At 37.0% G+C, this 27,619-nt stretch overlaps 1 protein-coding gene across 1 annotated transcript in view; it reads right to left on the bottom strand.

The window, feature by feature from the left end:
* Nucleotides 1-1,599: 1,599 nt before the first annotated feature.
* The window catches only part of Gnat3 (G protein subunit alpha transducin 3), a 43,627-nt gene continuing 17,607 nt past the window's right edge, over nucleotides 1,600-27,619 (bottom strand). The window contains exons 3-8 of the mRNA XM_005080877.4: nucleotides 26,807-26,948; nucleotides 19,487-19,644; nucleotides 16,873-17,001; nucleotides 6,520-6,649; nucleotides 6,170-6,323; nucleotides 1,600-2,709 (exon numbers count right to left, since the gene is read on the bottom strand). Coding sequence (XP_005080934.1) covers nucleotides 2,519-2,709; nucleotides 6,170-6,323; nucleotides 6,520-6,649; nucleotides 16,873-17,001; nucleotides 19,487-19,644; nucleotides 26,807-26,948 — 904 coding nt within the window. The 3' untranslated portion in view covers nucleotides 1,600-2,518. The remainder of the gene's footprint in view (nucleotides 2,710-6,169; nucleotides 6,324-6,519; nucleotides 6,650-16,872; nucleotides 17,002-19,486; nucleotides 19,645-26,806; nucleotides 26,949-27,619) is intronic.

The following is a 27,619-nucleotide window of genomic DNA, read 5'->3' as shown; positions in this document are numbered from 1 at the left end:
CTCATTTATGTGATGTTTGAAGACTGCAATTTGTTTAAACACTTTTCTCATCAATAGGATAGCTGACATTTACAGTGAATATTTTCCATTTTACAGAACTTGGAATTTGCTTTCCAGGGAGTTTCTCATCTCATAGTCACCAGGTTTCATAATATCTTGATATGAAGGTATCACTGCCCACATAGTAATCCCCTTATCACTCTAGTCTGAGGACTCATGTGCAAACTCTTATCTAATGACCAGTTTACGCCCTGGAGAAGCATGCCACCATGACTGACAGTGATCCCTGATATAAGTCCGTAGCACATTTCTCTCGTGGTTTAGTGGGTCTGCATTGGGCAAACACAGGGACAAATAACTAATGCAAGAAAGGTAGGGAATGTTCTCACGCAAGAAGGGAAGACTCGATTACTAGAGGAAGGAGGCATTAATGCAATCATGTGTATATGTATGTGTCTGTGTGGCATTCATTTCATCTGGACAGGCCCTTATGTTTTTGAGTACATGATGGTAAAGCATGGTCTAAGGAGGTTCTTTGAGATGCTTTAGGTTACTGACTGTCCAACCAAGAGACTGAAGGAACATTCAAGCAAGCGTTTTAACTTTGGACAATCTAAGATCCCTGTTCTTTATGGGAGTTTGTCAGGTATTGGTGACCCTTTCTGTAGTTTCCTATCATTACTTTGTTAACCCCAAATGGTTGCATATGTAAAAATATATTTGATTTTAAAGATTACAGTCATGAAACCCTGGAACATTAGTTTTTCTCCCTACTAAAAATCCTGCTCCTTAATTAAAATTAATATCTAGTATCATTTTTATATTGTGCAAGATTTATTATGTTCAATCATAAACCACTTTGTCTAGAGTCCAGACTTTCTGAGAATAATGATACATGCTTGTAATACCACCAATTGCAGAGGTGGAGTTGCAGGAGTAGGAGTTTCATGCAAGGGAGGGCTAAATGGTGAATTCCAGACCATCCTGGACTACATGAGTTTAAAAAAAATAATTCCAGATTTTGTAAAGACAAACTTAACCATTTTGACTTCTTCATTGGAAAGTGAAAATTGAAGTCAAAGTAAATTCAAAATAGTAATAATATTAATATTTCAAATAATGCATTTTTTCTACATGTACTAATAATACAGAAAAGTAGATTACAGTAGGAGAAACAAAATAACAGATGTAACTAAAGCATTTGATTTCTGAATTCAGAATCTTATGCATTGCCTATCTCCATCTAAATGTTGGCTAGTCGTCATATAGTTACTGATTCTCATCCAAAGAATTTCATCAGATATCAGAGCTAAGTAATCCTTCCTGCTTCTTTTGTCTGTGATAGCTTATAATCTGTAATACTTCATAGTCGTCAAAGAATTTAAAATTTAAAAAATGATTATATTTTAAGTCAATTTTTTACCTCTCATGTGGGTTTTAATGTGTGATAGGTAAGGCACAGATAATCGAATGAAAACTGTTTCCTGACTTTAAATGCTTCTTCGTGCTTAAACTGTCAATGTGTTTTGTGGCAGTGAACTAGCTGTTCTGAGGGACAAAGACAATATCCACCTGAGCTGCAGATTGGCAGATGGTTTATTTTTTTTGTTCTTTGCATCACTATTCTTTGTAAAAAAATCCAATTTAATCTTTTATGAATCATTATACATTTCATGCACTAGTCTAAAATCTGTTTTTTATATCCATTTTCACAAATGCAGAAGGATGAATGACATCAAAATTGCTTGAAGATTAAAAGGACGCCTGTATCATTGTGTAAGTAAGACATTTAGGTTTGTAGGGCACCAATTTAAAAAGTCAGAACAGACCATTCAGTTCCAATAGAGAAGTTCAATGGCTGTCATTTCAAATTCTCCTGTTTGCTATTATTCCTCAAATCCACAAAACAGAGAACATCCTATTAAATAAAATTTTTTCACTTGAAGTCTGGAATTGTTACTGCAAGACCCAGGTTATCAGTTGTAATAATATCCCATGCCATCCTGAAGGATTGTATATATTTATTTTAGATACACAATTTCCCATCAACAAAAGCATGTACTGTGTATGCTTTGTGGCAATCTAAATGAAGGGCAGGTGACCAAAATATAACTTGTATCATTTTTGTATAGTTTTAGTAGTACAGACATGGCTTTGAATGCTTTTCAAAAATCTAGCTAGGGGAGATGTACTGCCACTTTCTGTAATTCTATGATTAACAATTGGTCACTTATAACACATCTGCAAGAAAGTTTAATAACATGAATATATATTGTGATAGTTACCAAAATACAGCACATTCTAGTTAGAGAATATCACAAACTCCACCCACTGTTCCCCAAGGAAATAAAACTTTAGCATATACAGGTGATAATACAGTAACATTTTTGTGTTAAGCTTTTGTTTTATAATGATAGTTACATTTCTAGCTAAGTTAGTATCTACCTACGCTAATCACACAGCACCTTTGATGTCTTGAACAGAGTATAACCATCACAAGTGGGAGAAAAGAGGTTGCTCAGAAGAGCCCACAGTCTTTGAGATTCTCTTTTATTATTATATCTGTCACTGCATCAAACACGAATTTGACGTTTTGAGTATCAGTAGCACAAGTCATATGAGAGTAGATTTCCTTATCTTCTTTTTTTAAATTCAGGTCTAGAAATTGGTTCTTGATATAGTTCCCTGCATCTTCAAATGTATTTGGTCCTTAATAAACAAAAAATGAAATAAATAAACATTAATCACATCTTACAATTCATAGATCTATAAACAGCGTCAACAAATTATAGGAGTGTGCATTGCACAATGCTATCTGATGTATGGAATCTTAACGTAATCAATTCTCTACTGCAAAGTCAAGGTGTCGAAGGTCAGATTTTAGGGATTTGTGTGACATCCACATAGTGTGGTATACTATGTCAGCTCTGCTGGGATTTCTGAGTTGTATGATGATTCACTCAGATGCATAAGTAACGACATTAAAGCAGAGGCTGTGAGTCTGGGACACAGGAAAGTGGAGGTCAGATATGGGAGGGGTAAGAAGGAGGAGGGGAAAGAGATGATGTGATCATAATTTAAGTTTTAAAAAAATTAAAAGCTGACATGCAAAGTGAGTAATGCAAATGATACACACACACAAATACTGCATCTTGTGTTCCTATGGTGAAGAATATGAATTAATACAAGCTAAAAGAGAGAGTAAGTGAGACAATGGCAGACTAGATAGCAGAAACAGAGTATTGAGAGAGGCCTTAAGAGAGAGTTGAGAAGAGGAGAGAAAAAAAGGATGAAGGAAAGCCAAAAAGTGTGACTGGTCACACTTCTAGATGGGGTTGGATAATGGATTGGCCAGAAGGAAAAGAATGAAATTTTGTAGGGGCAGTGTACAAATCAGACAGAGTAAGTGGTAAGGAAGTTATTTCATTGTCTTGACTGCAGGGTAAGCAGAGCAGCTGAGCTGAGCAACAGAAGGTTGTAGAGAGTGGCTCTTGACTCCTCCATACAGGAAGAATGTTGGACCTGAGGAACTTCACTAGGATGACACCTGGAGCAGATGGGAAGGGCAGATATAGAAGCATAAAACAGTAAAGCTGGCAAATAACCGTAGCCACTGATTGGCTTCACAGCAGCAATGACTCACAAGATTTTCAAAGGGGATGAATTTTTTGATTTCATACTTGACTATTGCTAGATGTAAAATTCTAGGAGAAAAATAAAGGCTTCAAGCCGTATAACACAACTATGCTTGGAAGGAAACCCGGGACAGAGTTCTTGTGTAGCATACATAGGCCGTAAGTTTAACACCCAGTCCTAGTACATAATTGAACAAATAACTAAAAACTAAATTAAAATACAATAACATAAGATAAATAAAAATAAAACCTTGGAAATTAAGTATTGACAGGAATACAAAAACACAGGAACTGCAGCCATTGTTAGTGGGAATGCAAAATATTCTTGTCACTGGGGAAGGCTAGACACTGCATAAATTCCAGCAGATTCTGGAAAATGTGGAACTGTAATAATATTTGAAACATCTGTAGTTTCTAGAGTTTTGAGAGTGAGGTCATACATAGGTGCGACCTAGGTGATTGTGTGACAATGGAACTATTTCATATGATATTATACTAATTCTTTAGTTTGGATTTGAATATCCAAGCTAAAACAAACAAATGGAAAGGCCCATTTGTTACAGGTTTGTTCCCTAACATGGTACCAACGAAGGAAGTAGAAACTCTTGATAGATGGGGCTTTATGGGAGGTCTTTTGGCTACTGAAGATGTGCCTTCAAAGGGGACTGTAGGGAGCCTATCTTTTTTTTTTCTTGATTTCTTCTTGACAGGCATCTTACAGACCTAATATGCCACAAGCCTTTGGGCCAACTAACCATTGTTTGGAACTTTGCAAGCTATGAGATTTAAAAACCTGCTTTTCTCTTTGTGAGATGATTTACCTCGTGTATTTGTCATCTTAACAGAAAACTAATTAACATGACGTGCATTTACCAAAACACATAGAAACTATCAGACACAGAGAGAAAACCCTAATTACACTGTGGATTTCAGTTAATTATGTGTCAACATCATTCCATCAATTACAACAAGTGCACGACATCAATATAAGATGCGACTAATAGGATACTGGGGCAGAGGAAACTGAGGAAGCACAGAAAATCTTTGATTTCTCAAACTATTTATTTCTCTGTGACTAAAACCGGCTCTAAGAAACAGTATTAATTAATATATACCTTATGTCTTTATTTAATCTATACCATTAGGTATAGGGTCATATTGTATTTATTATATGATAGATATGTAGACATTAAAAATGATGTTTGTGATTCTAGAATGAAACACACTTAGCAAAAATTAACTAGCACAAATATCTACTTTGACAGGCTACCATGGTCTAGTACATCTAATATCTAAAGGATAAATTCATATTTATATTTATGATTAAATTATGACTATTTGCATCTTAGATAATTTTATAAAAAAGAGTACATCTAAGTAGTTAAAAATTGAGTCTCTAAAGGTAAATTAACCCTTTTGTGTGACACTAATACCTTAGTAGTCACTGAATGACAGGACCACCAGTCAAACTCTGGGACATCAGGAAACCAGAGAAAGAAAAGCACAGCAATTCCGAAATTCACTCATGCTGTTCACTGGCGACACTGTAGACACTGAAGTGCCATTGAGCTCCGATGTGACATTGCAAACCCTAGTTAGGGTGGGATCACAGTGACATTATTATAGTGAATGTAATGCATGGAGCTTGCAGTATCATTGAATGTGTGTGCACTCTCCTATCTAGCATTTTCCACTTTGTTCCATTTGGAGTTTGCTTTAATATACACAATATAGCAAAATCCCGCTCTGTTTGAAAGATTGTTTTCAGTGGAAATCATAGTCCCATCCATGAACTGCCTGTCACAAAAGCCTGAATACCTGAGTTGTATAAACCAGGGTGCAGCAGTGTGCTTCTGCAACCCCACTCTTGGAGTGAAGGGGAGGGCAGGAACAAGTGGATTCTTGAAGCCCACTGGTCAGCCAGTTTGCTCGCATAGATAAATATAAGTTCGAAGAGGGACCATGTCTCAAAAAAATAAAGGTAGTGGGGCCAAGGATTTTGCTTAGAGGTTAGAAGCACTTATTGCTCTGGTAAAAGACCTGGATTTGGTTCCCACACGCCCATGATAACTCACTAGTCTCTGTAATTCCAGTTTCAGGCTATCCAGAGCCTTGTCCCAGCCTCCAAGAACACTACACACATGTGGTACACAGAAACTCATTCATTTTGAAAATTAATCATTTATAACAGTGGAGAGTAATTGAAGATATTGGATATTATTCTTGAGATTGCACAGACATGTGCACAGCCTGCATGTACACACTCACTCACACATGCACGTTCACGTGCACGGGCACGCATGCACACGCACACACACGCACACACACACACACACACACACACACACACACACACACACACACCACAAGGTAAGGAAGGCATAGCACATGGCGATATCCATCTTCAACCAGCTTTCTATCCAGAATAGATGGAAATAAGGTACCAGTGTACTGTGGTAACCATCTAGAACTGAGGGAAACAGTGTTACCAGTATACACTGGAAACTATCTTGAACCGAGGGAAACAACGTTACCAGTATACTCCGGAAAGCAGATGCTGAGGTGCACCTTGGTCACCTTTTCCTGGAAGAGGTCTTTCTTGTTGAGAAACAGAACAATGGAGGTGGTGGCAAAATACTTGTGGTTACAGATGCTGTTGAATAGGTGGAGACTTTCATGCATTCTGTTCTGTGGTGTAAAGAACAAGAGTATATACGGTTATTATCTGCAGAGTTGGGACCTGGGCATCACAATCAAGGACCTAGATAACACGCAGTTTTGTAAGGTGGACATTGGGTTGGGAGGTGCAGTATTACAATTTGGCAGCACCGTTTGGTGCGCCTTGGTCTCTCTCCTCTTCCTCCACTTTTTGTATGGGACTTACCACTTCTTCATCTTCCACGAGCACCATGTCATAGGCACTTAGTGCAGCACAAAATATAATGCATGTCACTCCTTCAAAGCAGTGGATCCATTTCTTTCTCTCTGATCTCTGTCCACCTACATCAAACATTCTTTGCAGAAAAAAATAAAATGAAAAATGAGCCCTCCAAATTTTGTTGAATTGTTGACTCTGACTTCATATTTCAATATACATAAAATGCATTCTTTGATTTCTGTTGTATAATTTAAGCTGATTGAGCACTCCATAAAATAGGGAAATTTCATGTGTGCACTAATTCTCATGGAAATTTTAAAACAGTTTAAAATTTGCAGGAGTTTTTAACTCTTAGAAGATTCTGATAAAAGCTTGTACGTATTTTCAAGAAGGAAAAGAAGACTGGGTGTGTTGTTATGATACAAGGATTCTCTCTACATCTTAAATTTCTTTTTTATTCAAGCAAATATCTTTGCCAACACTGGTTCAAACCAGTCTATATGAAGATGAAAAGATACAATCACTATTTGCAAAGATCTTACTGGCTGGCAGAGAGGTATATGCATAATTGATCATAATGGAATGCAATTAAACATTCAGATATTCAAATAGCATGTCAGTATAGGGTGGGGATTAAGGCATTCTGAAGGATCTTGAAAATCACTCGCAAGAGGTGTTTGAATGTGTGGACTCAGCTCTACATTATTAAATCAGTAGAAATTGTCATGGACAGAGAAACAGAGAAGTAGCTAGCACTTACTCTTTACACCACACTCCCTTTTCTTCAGACAGTGCACGTCTAAAATGCAATCTCTCTTTCATCTCTTTCTTTGCAACTCTTCTCTCAGCAAGTCACCCACATTTCTACTGGGACTAGTGTAAAGTGTCCTAGATGATTGCTCTATTGCTGATGTCACAGGCTCCAAAGGAACTCACCCAGCACTCACACCTTTCTTAGTTAAGTATCCTTACTGTTGAATGGACATTGCATATTCACTTTCTTGCAAGGATTCTGTTCCCCTTAGAACAAGAAGCAAATTTGTGATAACTCACCGGCTGTGGTGACTGTTCTCATCCCCACTGGCCTTCCAGGCTTGTTTCATGTCATTCTCCTTTCAACACAGTAAAATCACAGTGTTGTCTTAATGTATACCAATATAAACCTGTTGTTGATGGGTCAGGACTCTCTGTTTCTCCTACCTAGCACATGCAGTCTTCTTTCCCTTTCAGTGAGCTAACTCTTTTTGAGACAGTCTCCTGTAGGTCAGGATGGCAATGCACTCCCTGTGTAGTTGATATTGTCCTTCCTGCCTGCCTTCACTCTCTAAGTTGTAGGATCAGAGGCGTGCGGCACCTTCCCCCCATTTCATTCATTACTACCCTTCTTCCAACTTTCATGTGTTATTATCAATGTCTTATCCACAGAGAAGGGTTTTCGAGAGTCCCCTTAAGGTCTCTCTCCTCATCTCCACTTTCTTTATGTGATACCAGTGATACTTCATGTGATTCAGGCCAAACGATGAAAAAATGCAATTCATCCAATTAACATCTGCTATGTTTAACAGAACAGCAGCCATGTGAAGCAGGAGCTCTGGGATAGTCATTGTTTTATTTACATCACACAACAACATGCCTGGGGCACACGGTATTTGCAAAATAACAGAACAGAGACCGTGCTGACAAAATGAATGGACAGCTTTTATGAAAAGTACATTAACGCTTTACAAGTATCTGGTATGAGATAATGGAGCGCGTCTCCCAAAAGCAACTTAAGTTTTTAGAATGTAGGGAGAAGTTTCTGAATGTAGGGAGGCAAGCAGGGAAGAGCTGTACCTGGAAATGCAGTACAACAAGTAGAGAATGGCTATACATGGAAACTCAGTGGTTAATAATTGCAAAATATTAGAAAAAACTCAGAAAGTGAGGAGTTTACAAGTGTCTGGGGGGGCAGAACACTGTCTCAGTGAAAGCAACAGGTAACAGCAGCAGCACAGAACGGAAGAGCGTCCAATGAGATGTTTGTGGCTGGCCAGGAAGAGAGCAGCTGAATCATGGGAAGATTAGATTTAATATCGCAGTCCTTGGTGAGTGGTGGTGGAAGATCTTAAGGACTTTGTATGGAAGGCTGACGTTGTTTATGTGTCTACTGTAGTATTAACGCTGCCTCAAACTGAGGATGGGCAGAAGACATGTATTTGATAAGGTAGACACTAAGTTACAACCTACAGGGATATCATCATATTTGAGGCAGAGACGATAATTATGGAAAGCATCCAGGCTGGACAGGCTCATAGAGTGACGATATTTAGCCTAACAAGCACCAATCACATGATTTCATAAAGATAACCAAAGTACAGTGCTTTAGGTCTGGTAATGAAATCAAACTTGTGACCCCAATACCTGGAGCAGAAGCAGCAGAGCAAAATTTAAGACCACAGAGTCTACATAGCAAGATGCTGGTTTGTAACGTGTATTCTTTCCTGCCAGTTGCCTGGGTCCCACCACTGTCTCAGCACCCAAATAACACACAAGATACTATATTAATTATGAAGTTGTTGGCCATTTGCTATGGTTTCTTAATGGCTAGCTCTGACTTAATTATTAACCCATAATCACTAATATATGATTTTTATAAGGCCTTATCTTACCGAGGACACAGCCTCAAGCATCCCCTCTTCCCAGGATCTCATGGCGACTCTCCACTCTTGACTACATTTCCCAGAATCCTACTTGACTCCTAGTCTCACCTATCTTGATTTCCTATTGGTCACAGTGCTTTATTTATCAATGAATCACACGAACTCATACACAGAAGGAATTCCCCCATCACTGGCTAAAGGATAAACAAACATTACTTTTTATTTCATACTTCCCCTAAAAACCCGGTAGACAATAGATAAATGAAACTACACATACCCAATGATAAGAGGTGAAACTCCAAAAAGTATAAAGTTTAACCACCGGCTGGGAAATACAGGTCACAAGATAAGAACATTAACAACATAGCTATCAACTTTGGAGCAAAGAAAAGAAAGTTCTCAAACGTCCCAAACCAAATCCCAACTAAGCTATACTCTTGGGCACATGGAAGAATCATTGACTCAGAACCCTGGAAGGAGGATCCTGTAAGAAGTATGCAGTTGTTTTTCTTCTTTTTCAGATATGTTCAAGTAACATGTTTAAGGTTGTTATTAATTGAACGTTTCCTGGGGCCATGCGTTTCAGGCACTATGCTAGGCAATATTATAACTAATTGGTATGATATTTCCCCCTTATATATAAAACTACATACTATACCAAAGGTCCCTAGCTAGTTTTAGCACCTAGATTTTCCTATAAAGTCCGCTCTAGAGGGCTAGAATAGTCTCTAGTTTTCTCTCTCCAAGTTATATGGCAGTTTTTTTTAATGCTGATAAACAGATCAATGGGCAAAACTAAAATTTCATCTGAGATATTTCCCCACATTTCAAAAGATATAGACCTTGATTTGTGGTGTTTAACATATTCCTCACTTGCCTATTGTCTGCATATTTTAGATCCTTGGATGATCTCAAAGGAATGTGGCTCTATGCCTAATCAATATTCATTAACTTGTAGGCTTTTCAATGTGACTTTCACAAGCTCATTGCTAAGATGGCATTCACGGTCACTCTGAGTCACATTCATAGATTTGAACAGATAAAAATGTCTTTACTTCTAGCTTCTTCTTGGGTTCTAATCCTCTCTCCAGTGACTGCTTAATGGAAAACTAACTTACAACAGGCCCAGGACAGTGGAATCACACATGAATTGGAGACTTGGTTTTCAAGAAATTAATAGTGGTTCCTTTTCACACTAAGAATGGCATACTAAGGGACTCAAAGACATGATGTTAAATTCTATCCACTAGCGGGACTTGGATTTGCTGGAGCGTTAAGTATTGTCTCTCTTGGTTAGCTCCTGTGCTTCACTGTCAATTGCTGTCTATTCTGAATTATGCTTTCTTCTTTAACTCACATGACATTTTCAATCAAATTGTCCTTTAATCTTTAAATTCTGAGAAAAACCTTCTCTTTTAACCATAGTTGTTAACTACTGCTCAAATCTATTGCGGGTGACCCAGTATTTTACCATGGAGATAGTAGTATGATTCTCAATAAAAAATAGTTTCATTTTATTTTATGTTTGATGCAGGTTATACTACAAAATGAAATAAAAATGACCAAGATATGAGAGTTCTAAAGGGAGTTTTATGGAATACACAAATTCACCAGAATAAGGACATAGGTGTTTCACACACATCTTACATACTTATTTTCTGTGTACACTTTTCTTCACATTTGTAAGCTCGTTGATCTCAAGTGGTTCTACTCCAGCTCTAACCAAGTGAAGAGTCTTAGGTGATCAACAAAATGAAAGCAAACCTTTCAGCTAGGTCCTTACCTTTGCTGAGGATCTAACAACATTGCTGTGGACTAGTAACTCATGGCAGGTATGAGAGGGGGTGCTCTTCATGTAAATATTAACAGTGGAGATATGTAACAGTAGTGAGATAACTTTAGCATTGTATAAATGTATTTGAATTGCATGCTCTGCCTGAGAAACAACGTAATAGTTGAGTTGTCTTTGCATCTGAGTGGAAAATAATATTTTTCCCACTAAAACTGAGCCCTTGAAGAGTTGATATATGATTAAAAATATTATTACTTCTTAACCAAACTCATTGTCAGTGAGATGTGGGACTTACAGAACATGCCTTTAACCCTGTTCTCGCGGAATTGAATAGCTTCCTCTGAACTTGTCTCACATGCTCAGCTTTCTTTCAAGAAAGGGAGGACAAAGATTATGCAGTCTTTGTTCATATTGACTAAGTATTCTGACAGTCCATCTATGCATGAATGTTTGTGATCCTCCCATTTATGACTCACATGAGTCACTGCACTGTTTTCTGTACAGAATGACACAGAAGCTTGAGGCCAGAGTTCTCTGCACATTTCTCTAAGCCACCTGCTGTTATTGAACTGAAATGCTCATTAGCTAACTAGATCAAAGTCCAGAGAGTTGCTTTTGTGTTGCTTTTCCTGGACATCATATTAGCTTTGTGAATAGTTGGGTCTTGTTTCTCTATTATTATAATGATTTATTTCTCATATATATTTAATTTTAGCTTCTTATAGAAATTCAAACTGAGGTCTACTTCATAGAAATATACATTAATTTAATATCTTCAGATAAGTTAATGAATAGCAAAGGGGAATTTCACTTATATACTTGACTACACACACACACACACACACACACACACACACACACTCAACCAAAATCATTGTGACCATTCTATGAAGAAAATTAAAATCAGAAAAACATCCACACTCACTACCTGGTAGTTCAGACTGATCAAACTGACGAATTAATAAGAGGAATGTGGTCTTGCATGGGTATCCTTAGTCTCCCAAATAGGAGCTTCAAGAACGTTGCATGGAACTTGCAGTCTTAATTTTGGATATTGGGATATTGGGGAGGGGGATATTTCTTTAACTTTTAAATGGCCTTATGCATATTTTCACAAGTTTGATGGTAAAATTAGGATTCTTGAAGTTGAAAGAATGATTTTAAATTATTGAGTACAATACAAATAAAAATTAACAAGCTAGGCTTTTAAGTGTTAGCCAAATATTGATTATGTGTTAAATTGTCCATGATATTGACATAGGGCAAGATTCACAGGGCTGTGTTAAACAGCTGACTAAATAGTTGGGTTTTATGATCCTATTTAATTAGTTAGAAGGCTGTTGAATTTTTGGGTTTATGTCAAATGGTTGACTAAATATTTGACCACACCTAAGTACTTATGCTTAGTATTTTAATACATTAGTATGAATAATTTGACCGTTCCAATTCCTGAAAAATCATATAACCTAAGAGAACTAATTACCAGCCAAGTTCCCGCAACATGGCTTCTCCTCAAGCATGGGGATCTCTGAATAAACACCATCATTCATCTTTTCTTCTCTCTGGCCGCATAGACATGAGTGCTAATCTGAGTAGGACTCTCTTTGGAACTATTCTGTTAAAGGTTTGTACAAAACGCTGACTTAGCCAGAATTGGTTTAGGATCTTACTGTAGGTACGTATGAGGATGTGAGTTGCTGAGCTTGTGCCGGCATTATACAGCCCCAGTCAAATTATCTCATACATCTTTCCCTAACCCAGTTTTAAAAACGGAGGCGAGATATTAACAGACACCAAGGGAATGCATGTACAGAGGTATGTCTAAATCCCTTAAGTTCTCTAGATATTAAAATGTAATAAAAAATATTCAGAAGTGTAAGTGATCCAAGTCTGAAACAGTCGTAATTACTAATGTCATTTACTATGTGCACTGATATTGTGTGAAAAAACTACGTTCAATGAAAGGAAAAAATAGAAGAGCTAATTCAGGTATATAATTTAAAGTATTGGAGTTATTAAAATAAATTCTAGACTATGCGCGTTGGTATGTACACACAATCTGAGCACTTAGGAGGGGAGGCAAGAGGATGGCAAGTTTGAAGCTAACCTGGGCTACATAATGATTTCAAGGCCAGCCTAATGCTATGTATCAAGACACTGTCTCAAAATTAAGGGTTAGGGGTCTAGTTCAGCAGTAGAGGACCTTGCCTAGAGTGTTGGAGGGCCTAGGTTTTATGCTCAGTTCTGTGAAGCAAACAAATAATCACATTAGATCACATATTATTCTGGTAATATTAATCAGGGCCACATATGTAACAAATATGTAACATATGTGAATTAATGTTCTCTGAGTTCTATTGGAGAATAACAAATCTAAACTGGGATACAGTTCTTGGCTAGACAAGCAGCCTCATAGCTAAGCCTAGTGATTCATACACTTGGAAATGAACACAGTGAATAGAATTCAATTTCATATTTTAAGAAAGCTGTCATTTTTTTTGAAATCACAGATCTGCGCATACATTCTTGAAAGCAGTTATGCCAAATTTACAAATTTTAAGCTCTATGTTGAAATAGTTTCCAGTCTTTCTGGCTCCTGTACACAGTGCTTTCAATTCTTTAATTTAACTGTGGAAGATTTAAAGAGAAAGTGGCTTTTCTATGATTGATAGCGTATTTAGATTTCTTTCTAAATCACTTAAGTCTGTGGAATTGCCCCACAACAGACGGGCTTAGATTGCATTCTACTTTCCAATGACTTAGCAACTTGAACATCTGTAAACATCCTTGGTCAGATTGGCAGTTGGAACTCTACTTTGATAAGAACTTTTGAGATAAGTTGTTCTATCTGCTCAACTGTTGGTTCTTTGGCTTGATAAGGACTCTCTTCTAATTTCCATTAAATTGGTTGATACATGGAGATGATACAGTACTTTGGCAGACAGAATTTTCATTCTGATATTCCTATTTAAAATTCTAGAGTTCTCTATTTTAATATGTAAATTAAGGCTTTAGTTTTAAATAGCCTTAGGATGATTTGTGCTATGCAAATACAAATCAATGCTAATGCAATGTATTTTACCACCTGGGCAATTGCTAAAGTGAAGTTAGAAAGTACATTATTTTTACATATAATTTTTAAATGCAGAACTTTATATGCAGTATGAAAGCCTGAACATTTGGAGTGTTCTACTCAGTACTTGAAAGATGGTTAAACTTTGGAAGTTTATTAAATGTTTATTATATCTCAATTGATGTGAATAAACTTTAAAATTCTTCAAATATTTAAGTATTTTGTTACATCTCCAGCAACTGTGATTTATTTTTCTCTCATATCATTTTTCTGTGAAACGGATTATAAAGGAAGATCATCTTTACACAATAATTGCTTTACAAGAAGAGAATGCTTTCCATACAAATGTATTAACAGCCCATCAGTGACATCGGGTAAAGATGCACTTTTTATAACCAGGAAGATGTACATTTTGATGGCAACTTCAGCATTTCTTCATAAGACATTTGGAAATTTGTTCCCAACCTCCATTCTTTGTCAGCAATAGCACCACTCAACTTACCATGTCACATGCAACTACTTTATATACATGGTGCTTCATATGATATATTTAGCTAAAGCTGACCACTTGCTTCCTCTTGCAAACCACTCTAGTAAGCCTTGGCAGCAGATAATAATCACATGTAACCCCTGGCTTTTTAAGGTTGAGGGTGCATGAAGTAGAAACGGAAACAAAAAGGGGAAATAAAGTGAAGCAAGGAGATCATGTACTGGTAAAAAGGAAAGAGAGGGAAGTATGTTGGTATAGTATTATTGAAAAGGGGATGTCTCTGGCATGGTGGAGACAGCTGCTTTTTTGAATTTCCCCCTAACTTTGCATGTGTAATACAACACTAGTAGCTTGAAACTGGCAGGGTGGAGTCACTTACTCCAGAGAAATCGTCAATAACTACGAATTAGCTTTTATCCTTCATTCACCCTATGGTATTGGGAAACCCTTTGCTCAGCAATGTGGCAGGTCACCTGCTATCCTGAGGCAAGTACTTATGGATAGTAAACAGAGAGGAAGATCAAGGCTTTGAGGGGTAAATGGCTTAATTTGATTTTTTTATGGTAAAAGGAGCAAAAAAAAAAAAGCACTTTAAGTAAAAAAAAATAATGATTGCAAAAGTCTTAATGTCTGGATTGTTTAAACCAAAGAGCAAGCAAATAATGACCGGACTGGTAAGAGGATCAGTGTGGAGTGAGGGGCTGACCGGGCAGTGGGTGGGGACAGGACTGGGCAGGGGTGGGGGTTGATGAGGGATTGAGAATTCCACAAGACAGCGGTAATCACCACAACTGCCTGTGATTCAGATGAGCTGGGGCTGAGAAAATTCCATTGGCTTATGTATGGCAGGTAACACCAAGATGCTTAATTCTGTGCCAGTTCTCTTGACTTGACCCAAGCTTTACCAGAGGTGTGCTAGCTGAGAGATCCCTACCTCCTGCTGCTGTTTCCTGGAGAACCAACAGGGGGATATTCAGCCTGACTAGTCTCAAAGCCATGTGAGCTCCAGGCTGTGCCTTAGGAAGCTGGAGGAAAGAAAGGCAGCAAGACAGAAAAGGGACTGGGTGAAAAGTCCTGGAAAGGCAGAGAGAGAGAGAGAGACATAGGGAGCAGCTTTGGACTTGGCTCCCCAAGGGAAACTTCAGAAACTGGGGCAAAGGTCACCTGGCTCAACCAAAGTAAGCAAGGATTGAGGAGACTCTTTCACCGAGTTTGCACAGGAAGCGCTGACTGTGTTCTCTGCTGTCCCTTTGCCCTGCTCTGACATGTGGCCAGTTAATTAATTAAGTTCAAAAATTAACTATTTGTAGGCCTGAAATTTAGTACAAGTTTGGAAGATATTACTTTCATACCATTTGAAAATATTCCAATAACTGTTGTAATTAGCTACCTCATAAGATCCAACTTTGACACCTTACAGGCTTTTAAAACTTTTATTACCCTTAAACTGAGTTTAGGATACTTTCTAATTAGCATTTAATTACATTTTTCTCATAATAGACTATAAATAACTCAAGTCAGCTGTTCTCCAGGGCTTTTTTTTACTTTTTGAATACATTCCCATTATTGTGAACATGACTGACCTTGTTTATTATGTAGTTTTAGCAATTATTCATTGCTAGCATATTTAGTTGGAACCTTGTATCAATAATATTCTATCTCATCCTCAAATCCACAGAAAATAGTACTAAGTTTTGTATGAATGCAAACAAATATACAAACCTATCTGGGGAAGACAATGTGAAAGATGTTAAGGACAAAGATACAAAGATATATTATCTAACACTGTATTATGATTTACACTTCTTAATACATTCAAAGAGTAAGTTGATAGTAGAATTTGAAAGGTTTACTTGAACGGGATTTCAATGCAGTCACAATAAAATAGGAATGTATTTCCATACCAAAACCAGGCAGATGACATGTGCCTGATTCTTCTACAAGCATTACATTCAAATAATGGTAATTTAATTATTTGCATTTTAAACTAAGGTAGATTTACAGAATATTGAAAGCAAATAGAGAAGTAAACAGGTAAATCAAATAGGATCCCTGACATCTGTTGCAAAGACGTTATTTAAATATATTTTCTTTAAAAAAAAACCCTCAATGTAAAATGTCATTTTTAAGTATTAGAAACAGAATCTAGATACCACTTGGTTGAGAAATGCAGCCTAGAAGGAAGGACAGGTTCAGAATGAGCCGGAGGAGTGAAGGCAAGAAGGGCACTATAACATCATTTAAGGAGGACTAGCCAGTCAACTCCAGAATCACTGTGCGTGACTGTGGGTTACACATATCTCCATGAAGAAACACTGAGCTGGAACTTTGCTCCACCCACATTAGAAAACAGGTTAGTTCATACCTGAAGTTCAAGTCTTTAAAGGAGAACTGAGTTTCAATGATACCAGTCGTTTTCACCCGGGAATGTAGAACATCTTGCTCATTTGGCACGTACCCAGGAGCTGTGATTCTATCTAAGTCATTAAGGTAGCTAATAGAAACAAAATAAAATAGAATATATTCATATTTTGACTCTACTTCGGGATACACTGCAATTCAGTACAAATGTATTTTAAGAGTTTAAAGTACTGGAAAACACACTCCATTTGTTGCTTTTCAGGCTGCTGATCAGAATGGTAGGGACTGATAGCTGGGACATCACAGTTGTAGAGTGCAGTCCACAACCAGCTTCTGGAAAGCTCTTCTCCATGAACTCCTCAACACTACCTTAGCCTGTGTCTTATGAAGTCTGCAGGACAGACAGATTTGCTATCATGTACATAGATGAATGTAAGGCTAGTTCTCCAATGCAGGGCTGTTTAGGTGTTCTGTATGTTGTAGGCTGCCTTGGAATGTTTGTAACAACAGTTAATACAAGCTCTTCAAAGGTCTTGCTGTGGGAATGACTCACCTCACATTTTAAGAGAGTGGTTGATTTGTATAATAATTTGAAATGCTTTCTCATTGTTAATTTTCTGGGTACTTTGTATAGACTACTTAGTTTAGAACACAGTCATTTCCATTATGGGTCATGAAGAAATTCATATGGTTCAATGGAAGATCCCAGGTACTTCATGAAGGTGCACACTATTACCCTCTAAATACTGTAGCCAAACCACAGTCTGTCAGTGCATAGTGAAGCCCCTAGCTCTTCCAGAATCCATGCTCTTATTACAGGGAACTATTTCCTTGTTTATTTCTTTTGTTTACTTGCTTTTCTCTTTTATTGATCATAATATCTAAAGCTCAGTAATAGATGGGTATAAGACTGATTAAACTCTGTGCCCTGAGTCTATGAATTAAAACTGCACATTCTTTCATTTCTACTATTGTGCTAGACACTATGGATTAAATAGCTGAGCAATAAGGCTATCCCTCTGGTAAATTTAAGTACAAATAGTAATAACATAGCAATTTCATCATAAATTTGAGCATTGCATTGAACCATGTCCACAAATACATTAAAAAATAAATGATAAAGTGTGGTCTCCTGCATTGGAAACAGAATTTCGGGGTTAGAATCCTATGAATGTTAGTCATTCCTTGAAAAGTTGAATTTCTTCAGAGACTAAGTTGAGGAGTTCTTATATGCTAGCATCTAACATGCTAACTTTAAAACAAAGTTCTTTTGCCATTAAAAATAGATCCAGTAACTATTTAGCAAATTTGGAACAATTAAGTTGAAAAAGAACAAGTATTCCTAAAGGAATTTTGCTCAAAAGGAAAAGTAAAATTGTGTCCTGGAAATACTGAATTGTGAAAATGTATCATTGTTTATGCTAATAAGCACCTTTTGACCTTAAATGGGCGATAAATTGAGACATAAAGGAATCAAAGAAAATATTGGAAGGTTTTACGGTTTTTTAATTTTTTTACTATTACTTGAAACACCGTGAATTTCAAGTATGTGGTAGGTGTATGATACTTCGGTCATTTCATGTCCAAGTAAAATAATAAATCACATACCTACTAAAACAGAAATAAAATCCATTTAATAAAAGCCGAAGTAAAGACACATTTTAAAGAATTTTTCTTTGCATTTGTAAGTTATTTCAGGCAAAGAAGAGGCATTAGCAAACTGATTTTCATCTAAAGTGCTGATTTTCATAAGCAAATATGGGATTTGGGTGTCAAAGCCTGTAGTTTATAAAGCAAACAGAGGTCCTTAGACCTTATGACTCAAATCACTTACAATGACTTAATGATTTATTTCCCATACTGAAGACAGTGTTTTCCCTGCTGAGACCATGTTTGCTCTTAACTCTTGTAGAATTTAAATGGTACACTAGATGACCCCAATTAGTAAACCATGATGCCTCAGTTAGCGAAGGCCTTTCCTCTTTTCCTTTACTAGAACTGTTGGATTGACTGGCCAAACACAATGTTCCTGCTCTTTTCTCGTTAGCTTAAAGTTTTTGTTAGTTTCCAGGGTAACTCAAGAATCACTTGATAAGGAAGTTTTAGGTCATAGCCACTGTTACATTACAAGCAGTATGATGTCATCCCAAGTTCCTTATTAATATTAATTACTTACTTGCCAATGTGTGCTGTGACTGACTCCAACAACATGCTAAAGTCTGGAATCCAATCGACTATTGTCTTACAGAATTTGGTATCTTTCTCAATAACCTAATGAGCTAATGCACATACCACAAATAAAAAGTTATTCTAAGAGATGATTTCAGTAACAATCAAATATATGTTTCAGATTAATATAGACCCAAATGTTGGTGTGCCTACCATCTCTCTGTATTAGTGTTAAGAATTGTGTTTCATGTTTAATGTTTTTTAATTAAGAAAGACATATACAACAGTTGCTTCTATTCAGGCAAATTGTTTCCAGTCTTTTCAGTTGTCTCTCAGTTTTCTATAATAAAATGAAGAACCAGTTTTTTCTTTGCTTGTGCTTATGTACATATGTGCCAAGTTATAGACGTATGTATCATCTGTAACTCCTGCCCAAGAAAGTCACTTACTAAGCTGCAGAGTCATTGAGCTGGTATTCAGAGGCTCTTTCAAAGCATGCCTGAATTCCTGGGTCTCCCCATAGTCGCTTAATCACTTCAGCCAGCTGGGGTGTCATGTCGCCATCGTCTAGAGTACTTGCCATTGCAAGAAGTTGTTGTTTGTCTTCCTTGAGTAATATTTTGGAGGGAAGAAAAAAAGCATGTTATTTATTCTCAGATATTGTTTTAAACAGAGTATTTTAAAAGGTATTTCATTGTCTGCTTTTTGTCAATAATTCCACTGAACTTTTTGAACTTGAATAAATTTGAATAGACTTGAATAGATTTGAATAAAAAATCTATTAAAAACAATAAAACTAGAATGCATTATAGCAACAGGCTGATATCTGGGAAAATTGCCCTTTGGAATAATTATAAAATACTACATAGAGAATTCTGAGTACTTTGGTAAAAATCATTGACATATGAGTATTTTGTCAAAAAGAGTAAGAGAACTTTGGTCTAATTCATAGTGGCTTGGGTTGAAATCCTAGAGGGAAAGAAAAATGAGATTGTAAACTGTTATTTGTCATGAAACATTTCTTTGTGGTCATTTTGGCAAGTCATTACATACCTGGACTCACATGGATATGTTAAGGGTCTCTGATAGGTGGTGTCAGTTATGTGCCTTTGCAGAAAAGTTGCTATAGGGCAGAGTTGAGAAGTGGTTGAGAAATAAAATCATGACGCTAAGTGTTGTGCCAGTTCAGAGTAGGATGTGGCCAGTAAAGGAGAGGGAGAGGAAATTGCTGAATAAACAAACTTAGCTTAAACAATTTATAGTAGGCTAAACGTTATACTAGTAATCAAAAATATATTGACAAAAGTCAACATTAGGAATTTGAGTCTCAAAAGAGTTAAATAACTTTTGGTATTTGGTTAGGAAAACAGCAAAGTCTGGCCTCAGATCACAGAGTGTCAGTAGTCAGAGATCAGGTTCTGCTTGCTAGTATAATAATACGCTGGTGACTCACATTACACTACTGCACAGTGTGGCACATGCATCCTCACAACTGCCAGCAAACACCACAGTGAGCCCACCACAGTGTCATATTCTCAGTGCTCCTCGAGACAAAGCAATAAAAACAGGAGCCCAGCCCCAGATGTGACCCATTCATTTTCAAACAACTGGAGGTTTGTTCTGCTGTTGTATTAAAAGTATTTTCTTTGTCTACGATATTAATGGCAAGTTCTTTTTGTTTGTTATTAAAGAATGTGGAAACTGAAAGGGAACATTTTCCATCTTTCTGATTGGGTTTTAGTACTACAAACAGATGCTCAGATTATTGTTAAATGGGTAAAATTCAAGCCTTGACCTTTTTTTCTAGAATTAATGGAGGATATATTTTACAATTCCTCCTTCCTATTAGAGAGAAAATGACAAACCTAGTGACATATGATCTATTTATTTAATTTGCCATTGATTTTTGAGATTATAATGTAATTGCGTAATTTTCCATTCCCTTTCCGCTTTCAAGCCCCTCGCACAAGCCCCTCCTTGTTAACTTCTAAATGGCAGGCATTTTCTTCTACCGTTAACATGCCTTTGGGACAAATTGTGCAACGAGACAGCTGTTCCCAGTGTCCTTTTCTAAAGGAACAAATTACTTGCTCTCTCAAATCCATTAGATACCAAACTTACATGCTCTTCCTTGCCTCTATATTGTTCATTGTAAGCTAATATACATTCTATTTATGTTGTTAATATGAGTAGATTTTCCCTTAAAACATGAAAATGTTACCAAAGCCCTTTCAACCAGTTTCATAATCTGACTGATTGACTGTGCCTTACTTCCGAGTTCCTAGCACACATACATGGTAAAAGCCCCTGGTGATTTTTAATTCAGGATAGTTAGTAGAAACATGTGGAGTAATAGTAAATTTATTCACACCAAAACAACAGCAGGCCAAGCAAATGAGAGAATCTTTGTAGGTCAAGTGTGTGTGTGTGTGTGTGTGTGTGTGTGTGTGTGTGTAAAATCTTTCATGCAGTTCAATTGTATAGAATCAGTTAAGAATCCTTTATTACAGGGTGTAGGGTAACCTCTGTCAAGCCCCAGGGCTTGCTTGTCTAGGCAGGTGCCACCTTCTCTCACAGAGACCTTTGTTTCTCTCCGGCACTGCTTACTCTAGAAGGAGAAGACCATGTCCACGAAGGAGCCTGTCCTTCAATCAAGGTTACACCTTTAGCTGTGTTCCACTTATATGGGTCTCTAGAATCCTTGGTAATAGATAAGTTGCTAGTTTTAATATATCATAACTACATTTCATGGAATATAGAATATTTCAGTTCTTGATACTTTTGTACAATAGTGGAGATATAAATAATTTTAAGAATTAAAGTTCACTTTTAAGAATGTGAGGTCACCAAATATATTTTAAATTTTAAGAAAATATAGCACCAAAATAAAACCCTCTCTGTATATAGCCAAGCATGGTGGTGAACTTGATAGGCAAAGGCAGGCAAATCTCTGTGAGTTTAAGAACAGCCTGTTATACAAAGTGAGTTTCAGCTCAATCAGAGCCACACAATGAGAACTCGTCCATAATTGACAGTTATTTTTTCAATGCTATGTATGCCTACATGTCAGTCAATTGAAACTCCACGGGTTATTCCTGTGTTTTAAATATTCCAGTAATTCTCTCCAGACTAAAGCTCCCACTCCTTTTCTATGACTCCCAAGCTTTCTGTGCTGTGCTGTTTTTTCTTTCCATTCTTGCTTTCCTGTTGGTCTCTGTTTCTCTCCACACTTGGTCCTCAAGCCTCAGGTACTGGACTCCTGCCATGATGTAAACATCCAAGCCCATCTTGTGGGTTTCTATGTGTATCTTATTTCATGCAGTACCACTTCCACAAGGAAACATTCTCCACCTTTCTATTCTAATACTCTCACACTTGTCCTTTCATTTATTGCAAGGCCTCTTCCCTCCTTGCTTTGCTAATTTTTTAAGAATATAGGTATATGAGGGCAAAGATAGTTGTTGTTTTGTTTATTTTTTACACTCTGATAATCAACAGAGTACATCTTCCTAAAATATTTTTGATTGAATGAACCAAAATCATAGACATGCTGATTCTAGAGAGACTAAGGTGTCTCCAATAATCTAACATTTTTATTTCAAATGCTACTTTTAGAGTTTGAATGGCATTACCAAGATTTAATTTCCTTATGATGTATTTCATAATGTTTAAGAATTGTGGCAGTTCTGGAAAAGCTCATTATCTCAGGATTTTGAATCACTAGAGAAGCAGCTCTCAACCTGTGGGTCACGTACATTTTGTGGGGGATGTTGAATGACCCTTTCACTGGGACTGGCCTAATACCATTGGAAAACACAGATATTTATATTATAGTTCAGGACAGTAACAAAATTACACTCGTGAAGTAATGATTAAAATAATTTTCTGGTTAGGGTCATCACAACATATAGAAATATACTAAAGGGTCATAGTATTAGGAAGGTTGAGAACTACTATTCTGTAACTACATTTTATAGAAATAAAACAAGTAATTCTTTCCTGGTTATGCAGTGCTCATCAATATTAGGTGCCTCACCCATTCTTAGAATTATGTTGGATTTATTCTGGACTTTGCAGTCATAGTTCCAAAGGAGATAAAACAAGAGCATTATCAGAGTAAGGAATGGATGTTTAGCCTACATGTTTGAGGAAGGCTGAACTGAAATGTCAAATATTGTTGTTCTCCAGGAACTCAAAGTCTACTTTGAATCTTTGAATACTCACAGCTGTTGAGATTTCTTGAACTGTTATAGAGTACCAGTATTCTAGACTTATCAGCTCACATGAATTGCAGAACATTTTGAGCAAATGTTTTCCTCTTCTTTTTGACAGTCTCATAATCATCATCACCATCACTCCCATCCTAGTTATTATACTTTCTTGTGTGTGTGATATGGATGTGGGAACAGTGTACATGTGGAAATCAACGAACAATTTTGTGGAGTCAGTTCTCTCCTTGTTTTATATGTATTTCATACATCAAACTGAGGTCATTAAGCTTTCCTGGTTTCATATTCCTTTACAACAACTAGGAAAATGTCACATTAAAATAATGCATACCATTAAAAACTTTTCTTAAACTAAGCACTTTACGTTTTTCTTCTCATCTACTATTCCCTTTTGTTCCGTGATGTAAATTACAATAGTCTGTAACAGTAAGCCCAGGCCACTCACTTTGAGCTTCAAATGCATGTTTGCAATTGCTTCTATATGGTTTTTTGAGACAGGATATTATGTGGCTTTGAAGCCTGTCCTGGAACTAGTTCTAGTAGACCAGGCTGGCCTCGAACTCACAGAGATCCGCCTGCCTCCCTCTGCTTCCTTAGTGCTGGGATTAAAGGCATTTGCTGACAGCCTCCGCTGCTACCACTATCACCACCAACACCACCACCAACACCACCACCAACACCACCACCACCACCACCGGACCTATGTAAACATCTTGTAGAATGTACACACAGGACATTTCCAAATCCAAGCTGTCTCAGTTATGCTTTCAATGAATGAGGATGTACAGACATTCACATCCAGTTTTGATAACCTCCTTAAATACCAAATGCTTCATAAACGTTTACTCAACACCTGCCTTTCTTTCCTGAATACAAATGGGTTTTCAATGTCAACTATTGATGCCTGGTTACTGTATCTCTAGCAGCAACCCAAATGCCTGCCACGTAAGATAATAATAGTTTTCAGATGACCTTTGTTGAGTGCATTTCAGTACAGAAATTTTAATTAGTCAAAAAATAAAAATAGCTGGTATTTACATGGACTTTATATTCTACAATACTGGATTTAAAAGGGCTATTCATATTTGTCTTCCTACTTTGGTAGTATTTGTAATGTTATTGGGAAAGTATGCATATTTATGCATGAGGAAGTTAAAACAGAGAAGTTCAGTAGCTTTATCTAAACCAAGAGATCCATGGATAATATAACTTAGGCTGATTTTCTGTCTGGACTGGTTTTGAATGTCAATCTGTGTGATGATGCTCAAACTAGTGATTATGTGAAAATATATGTGCTTGTATAAACAAAAAGTTCACCTAATCAAAAATCTGAAAGTCATACAAATATAGTGCTTAGAAATAAATAGGTTGGATGAACAATTTAAACCAGGTACAAAGTGTTACAAAGTGCGTATCTTACAATAAAATACTAAGTGAGTATGATTGAAAGTGCAAATGTTTTCTTCAGTTGAAACAAAAATATGATCTGTATAGTACTAGGAAACTGTGGTTTTCTGATATTCTGGGGAGCAGAACAAAGATGTCCTGAGAAGTCATAGCGACTTTATGGGCTACTTAAGTTTACACCATTGAACGTACAGTTTTAAAGTGCTTTCAGTAAGTATAATGATAGTGCTGTTTCAAGTGTATTGTTTTTACTCCACCTAGTTTATAAAGCCTAGACTACATGTAGCACATATTTTGTTTTTTTAAAAGACGTTGTCTTAGGGTTTCTATCGCTCTGAAGAGAAAGCATGACCAAGGCAACTCTTATAAAGGAAATCACTTAATTGGGGCTGTCTTGCAGTTCAGAGGCATAGTCCATTTTTGTCATTGTGGAACATGGGGTGTGTGCAGGCAGACATGACACTGGAGAAGGAGCTGGGAATTCTACATCCTGAGCCACAGGCAACACGAAGAGACTGACATACTACGCCTGGCTTGAGCATCTGAGACCTCATACCCTGCCCCCTAGTGACACACCTCCACCAGGGCCATACCACCTAATAGTGCCACTCCCTCCCTATGAAACTATGGAGGCCATTTTCTTTTAAACTACAAGAGAAACAATATGAAATTTTGTGATTCTCTACTTCCTTGACAAAACACATGGAAAATTTTAATACAAGTTCCAAGATCTTTAAGTCGTTGTTAAAGAATTCAAAAGGCACACATGTCTTTGTGGCTATTATTGCCTAGGAGGGAAGAGTAAAATAAACGTTGTTGTGTGAAACGTTGAAAACAGTCTTCACAGAGGACAGAATGCTGCAAAGGAAGCTAGGCAGCCTTGCATTCTCCCTGGACATCATCTGCAGTGAAGTAAACCAAACACTCTTTCAGTCTACTTTTCTCCCCTTTGAATTAAAGGAGCACAGCAGTCTATTTCTCAAACGCCTTTGCAAAATTCTATGTGCTTGAAAAAAAGCCATGGCCAGAGATAACACAACAGCTATAAACAGAATAGGTTCAATAAATCATCAGCTGATAAAGATGGGAGGGTCTTGGAGTGCTGCTCCTTGGTTCCCTTCCACACGTGAAGGAAGGTGGAGTCAGAGAAGTGGGAAACCTAACTGGAGCCAAATTGTGGGGAGATTTCCTAGTAAAGGAAGTTTTCTTTAGAACATACACTCCAGGATTTGCCCAGGATTTGCCCTAAAGTATGCTTAGCATTTCTCTGTGCTTTTTTTCTCTCTCTCTTCCTCTCCCAACCCTTCTCTAAGGAAACTGAAGGGAAAAAAGGCGATTTACCTTTCCTGTAAAATAAAAATGTACATTTTCCTTTTCACCTGATAACTTCCAATGCTCAATTGGAGGGCCAACCCCAAACTGGATGTCAGGAGAGAGAGAGAGAGAGGAGGAAAGCAGTTTGTGTCTTTTTGTCATTATACATACTGTTTTCCTTTTCTGTGCTTATTGCTCCTATACACTGACCCCATTGGGGACTGTTCAGTAGGTGACATCTGGAGGTGACCAGCTGCTCTGAGAAGGCCTTGTGGAAATAGAGAATATCTTTCATTCTTTTATTTTTTGAGTGGGGTTAGTTATTGTCTTTCAGACAATAATACAGTCACAGTCTTTGCATAGTATCTATTTCAAAAGTAAGTAGATATTTGTTTATTTTTATTTTATTTTAGAAGCACTCTTATTTACATATCAATCTCCCCATTCCCTTGTCCTCCCATCCTCCCATGCTCCCTACTGACCCCCCCCAACCCACCCCTACCCACACCCCAAGGAAAGCATCATAAGATGTAAAATAATTATTAAATACAGAAAAAATCATTTAGATGATATGTTATAAACCACAGCATAGTTATGTTTCTTATGCTGTTACATTATTTAATAAAATTATGATGAACAGAGATAAAGAGAGGTTTCATTCAGAGAAAAATAAGGAAATTTAAGTTGGAGATAGTTAACAATTGCAAAATTATTATATTATGTTCTTTTGACAAAGAATAGGACAACAGACAATCCTATTCTATTTTGGTTGGCATTTCACACAGGTCATATAATTAATTATAACATGGGCATACTTACTGAGCTTCTGGGATTTGTATAATCAATCCCAAGTGTAGTCATAGCTTTCACAATGGCTAAGATCGACTGTAGTGTGTTACTGTAGATCACTGCTTTAAACTCCATGCATTCTTGTTTGCTGTAACCATTCTTATGGATGATCCTACAATTAAACATGAGAATTTCTGTGAGTGTAACACAAATAATACTAAAAGCAATAATAAAAATATAGTGTATACACCTTAAAAAGCTTGGCTGTTGATTATGTGTGTATGCCAAGTCTAGACAATTTAACATCTCTGAATGTGTACCATTCATTGTCTCTACATATAATGCCTTTGGGGTAATGAGGAGACCACATACTAAATATAAGTGAATTTAAGATTGTTCTTGATGAAATGTTTTCACATGCATAAGTCACATATGCTTTATTACAAACCTAGATTCCTTTTTCAGGAAGAAAATTCTCTGATTTCCGGGTCAGAGATGTGCACAAAGACCTGAACACTGTGTCATGTTTACAATGTGATATCTAAAGGATGTGAGGTCACTCAGCAGAACAGCCCCGGCTTTTCCTATCTCTTAAGAAACACCGGGAAGTATGAGTGCCTGCTTTCTATTTACAGCATTAACAAAGGAATATTTTTAAATGCAGGTAATTGCTTTCTGTTGGACCCATTGCCATTCCTCTGAGTGTGTGCGTGCATCTGGGTTCCCAGAGCTGAGTTACCCAGAAGGTAGATTTATCTGGGCTACCCTCTTCCTTCCATTCATTAACCCATAAGTCAGAGTTGGATGGAGACTTTAAGAATAATAGCTTTAAAGAGAATTTCC

The sequence above is a fragment of the Mesocricetus auratus genome, unplaced genomic scaffold (genome assembly GCF_017639785.1).
Source record: "Mesocricetus auratus isolate SY011 unplaced genomic scaffold, BCM_Maur_2.0 Super-Scaffold_100043, whole genome shotgun sequence".
In the NCBI taxonomy this organism is placed as follows: domain Eukaryota; kingdom Metazoa; phylum Chordata; class Mammalia; order Rodentia; family Cricetidae; genus Mesocricetus; species Mesocricetus auratus.
This window is presented reverse-complemented; position numbering and strand designations above follow the sequence as displayed.